Raw genomic sequence first — 3,463 nt, 5'->3', positions numbered from 1 at the left:
GATTTTGAATATGAATTTTATAAACAAGATAAATAAATATGTTAGGCAAACGTAAAAACAAACAAACAATTTATTTTTGCAGTATGTAGATTGCAAGACGTTTGACCACTTCTTTTATAGAAATAGTAGACATTTTACATTTTCGAAAACAAACATCTTAATATATACGTATATTTTTAAACTAATTACATACACATCCGTTTATTTTTGCTCCTAGAATTAAATATTTATAGACTATCAATGTAATGTAAGAATACAACATTAGAGATGCCCTTACTTTTCACTAACTAAATATCACTAATATAGATACAAAGAACAAGAGGGATAATAAGTGTTGTTTGTATTCTTTGTTAAATACATTGAACCTTCCTCATCCATTGCTTCAATTCAGTCCCAATTATGACTTGTGGGGGAGATGGAATATTTGAGTTTTCCTGATTTGGGTTTTATTACTAATTATTTACAATCACAAAAATAGTGTAAGAAATAATGTTAAGTTGTAAATGTTCAACACTAAATATGGAGTAAAAATTGAGTTTTGATGTTAGGTTGAAAACGTTAAAAACACAATTTAAATTAACCATCGGTTTAACCAAATTGTAAATTAAATTACATCAAGTCATCAAGGGCTACAATGAACAAAAAATGCTGCAAGAAAAAACCTTAAAGAACCCAAAATAAATGTTCTTGCAGCATAAATCCCCCTTTTCTTGATTCAATTCTTTAAAACACATGAAATAAACAAGAAATCAAAGAAAAAAAAAATCTTCAAATGCATCTGCGTCTAGACCTAAGTCTTCCAGCAATGCTATTCTCTACCATGACCATTTGGCGTTTCTTTCGAGACCCTGGTTTTGTTTCTGGTGTAATGACGATTTTGCCCTCATTGTCTGTTTTGTTGTCTTTAGATTTGTTAAGTGTCTTCTTGTTTCCATCTTCACCTTCATCCACCTCCCTCTCCAGAATCTTGTATTCCAACTCCGAATTTGTATTCTTGTTTTCGTCTTTACCTGTCTCTGGAATCTTGCATTCCATTTCCGGATTTGTGTTCTCCAGAATCGTGCATTCCGATTCCGGACTTAAACCTTCATCAAATTCCAATTCCGGTGGTTCCTTGTCCTTAATCCCTTCGTTTGTTGCAATACCATTTCCAGACACGATCTCTGGTTCTGGATTCTTGTGTTCCGATACATCTTGTCCACTTTCTAGTTTGACATTTTTACCCCCGGATTCATCCGATGATTGTATTTCAATCACCTTTTGAGCCTCAACATCTTCCTTTGAAAAGGGTAATGACCGTTTAGCACAAACAGAATTTTCAGTCTTCTCATTCTTCTCAGAATTAGAGTCAGCCCGATGAGTTTGAATGAGATAATGTGCAACCGATTTATACCCAAGACTTGAAATCTAGTAAATCATCCACATAAAAAAAAGTCATATACAAAAGAAATAGCAACATACTTTTGTTAATTTGTGGTAAAAAAAAATTTGAAAGTATAATATGAACAAATGCAATAAGAAAAAATAAATAAATGAAAGCACATTGTTATTTCTAGAATTTACCACTAAAGAAAACATATATAAAGGTAGTTAAAAGGAAATATGAACAAACCTTCCTATAAAGAACACCCGTTGGGGCCCACCCTTTTGCCTGACGACACAAACTGCAATTACAAATCCCACGACAAACCGGACAAATCCAATCCGGATTCCGCATTGCTTCTAGAACATTCTCCCCGTATCTGTATATTTATTTAATAAAAATAAATCATATCAGATGTAAATCAGATACACAGGCCCACTAGATGCCTGAGATAAAATTATATGAGATTTAAATCAGGTACACATGGGCCCACTAGATGAGTGACATAAAATCATATGAGATTTAAATCAGGTACACATGGGCCCACTAGATGATTGACATAAAATTATATGAGATTTAAATCAGATACACATGGGCCCACTAGATGACTGACATAAAATCATATGAGATTTAAATCAGATACACATGGCCCACTAGATACATATAGTTTACACAAATCAATTGTACTATTATGGGTAGTTTCTTGATTTTTAAAATTGAAATACATAAAGAAAGAATCTATATATATACCTCATATACAAACAATCTCCACAAAATTGGCCTTGAACAAGGTTACATTTGATGCAATGTGTGCGATGACCGAGTGTTTTTTGTCTGCAATGAATTCGAAAAATGTAAATCATTAAAGAATTGAAGAACAAGAAACAAGAAAGATGAAAATGGTCAAAAAGTGTGATTTAATATACCTGCATTGATGACATGTCTTTCCTCTAACTTGATCATAGATTTTCTTGCCATCTTTTCCATATCCATCAACAAAAAGAGTCCACTCCATTTTAGTGTCCCCCAGAAGCTTTTCATGTTCTTCTGTGTAAATTTCAGGTCTTTTATGCTCTTCCATCCACACATTAGTATCATCTTTAGCTTTTTTAGATAGATCAACCTCTGTGTAGCTAACTATTGGTGTATTCTGCAACCTACAAAGCACATCATACAACCCTTAAGTCTATAAACCCTACAAACACATCGGAAAAATAAATTCGTTTCAAAATGCAGATTAAACAATAGTAAAAAGCAAAAGAACTGAAAAAATAGGAAGAAACAAAGACAGTAGACTGAAAATTAATGGAGTCTTATTCAAAGCATAAACCCCACAAAACTATAAACCCTACAAACACATCAGAAACAAAATTTCACTTCAAAATGCAGATTAGACAACAATAGAAGTAATAATACTAAAGAAAAAGGAAGCGAACCTTGAGGATCGACGAGAGGGGACGGAAGAGGGCAAAGGGGAAATACAGCGATTAGGGGTTTTATAGGGTTTGTTGTTTCTCCTATTGGTATTCGGTTTCATAGATTTCAGCTTAAGAGATAGATCATGAATCCCGAGCTTTTGCAATCTTTCAAGATTCTCTTTGATTCTTTGCTCTCGGCATTTTTCGTAATCGGAAGAGAGCTTTGGAGTAGAATCGCAGTAGTTCATTGTTTGAGTGTTAGGGGTTGAGGTATCTAGAGGTTGTGTAGCTGTATCGCTCATCGTCACCATTGTTGAACCTTGTCCGGTGTGCTCTGTGTATCAATGGCGAAGGTCCAACGGTCGGATTTTTGTAGCGGTAGATACAACCTCGTTCTGCGTGATGGTGGGCGAATATGAAAAGACATGCACAGCTCTTAAGGTTGAATTTTGGGCTTTTGACGGCAATTTTAATTTTTAGAAGCCCAAATTATAAGATATAAGTATCAAATGTGAGCCCAATTTTATATGTGGGTTTGAACCAATATAGGCAAATATTGACATTCTACGTATGATTTGCAAAAGTTACCCCTTGAGGTGACAGAGATATGTATTTGATTGTTATATACAATAAAAAGGGTGCAAGAAGATAAGAAAAAGATATACATAAGAATAAAAACATA

General features: G+C 33.8%; 1 protein-coding gene across 1 annotated transcript; it reads right to left on the bottom strand.

Annotated features, from left to right (window-relative positions):
* Positions 1–549: 549 nt before the first annotated feature.
* LOC145093251 (uncharacterized) lies at positions 550–3,200 on the bottom strand. Its single transcript, XM_079031333.1, has 5 exons — positions 2,800–3,200; positions 2,290–2,520; positions 2,114–2,197; positions 1,613–1,742; positions 550–1,407 (listed from the first exon to the last, which is right to left on the bottom strand). The coding sequence occupies exons 1-5, from the start codon at positions 3,090–3,092 to the stop codon at positions 769–771; spliced, it is 1,377 nt and encodes a 458-aa protein (XP_078887459.1). The 5' UTR covers positions 3,093–3,200; the 3' UTR covers positions 550–768.
* Positions 3,201–3,463: the final 263 nt, after the last annotated feature.

Source organism: Lactuca serriola, chromosome 3 (assembly GCF_051521515.1).
Source record: "Lactuca serriola cultivar US96UC23 chromosome 3, Lser_US96UC23_V15, whole genome shotgun sequence".
Lineage (NCBI taxonomy): Eukaryota > Viridiplantae > Streptophyta > Magnoliopsida > Asterales > Asteraceae > Lactuca > Lactuca serriola.
The sequence above is the reverse complement of the archived record's forward strand: the minus strand, read 5'-3'. Positions and strand labels throughout refer to the sequence as shown.

Bases quoted from the DNA above. Each gene is read 5' to 3' on its own strand.
- LOC145093251 (XM_079031333.1), bottom strand. From the start codon at position 3,092: ATGGTGACGATGAGCGATACAGCTACACAACCTCTAGATACCTCAACC. The intron at 2,198-2,289 runs GTATATTAAATC...AATTCATTGCAG, and splicing joins AAGACATGTCATCAATGCAG to ACAAAAAACACTCGGTCATC. The intron at 1,408-1,612 runs GTTTGTTCATAT...ATGATTTACTAG, and splicing joins CGGGTGTTCTTTATAGGAAG to ATTTCAAGTCTTGGGTATAA.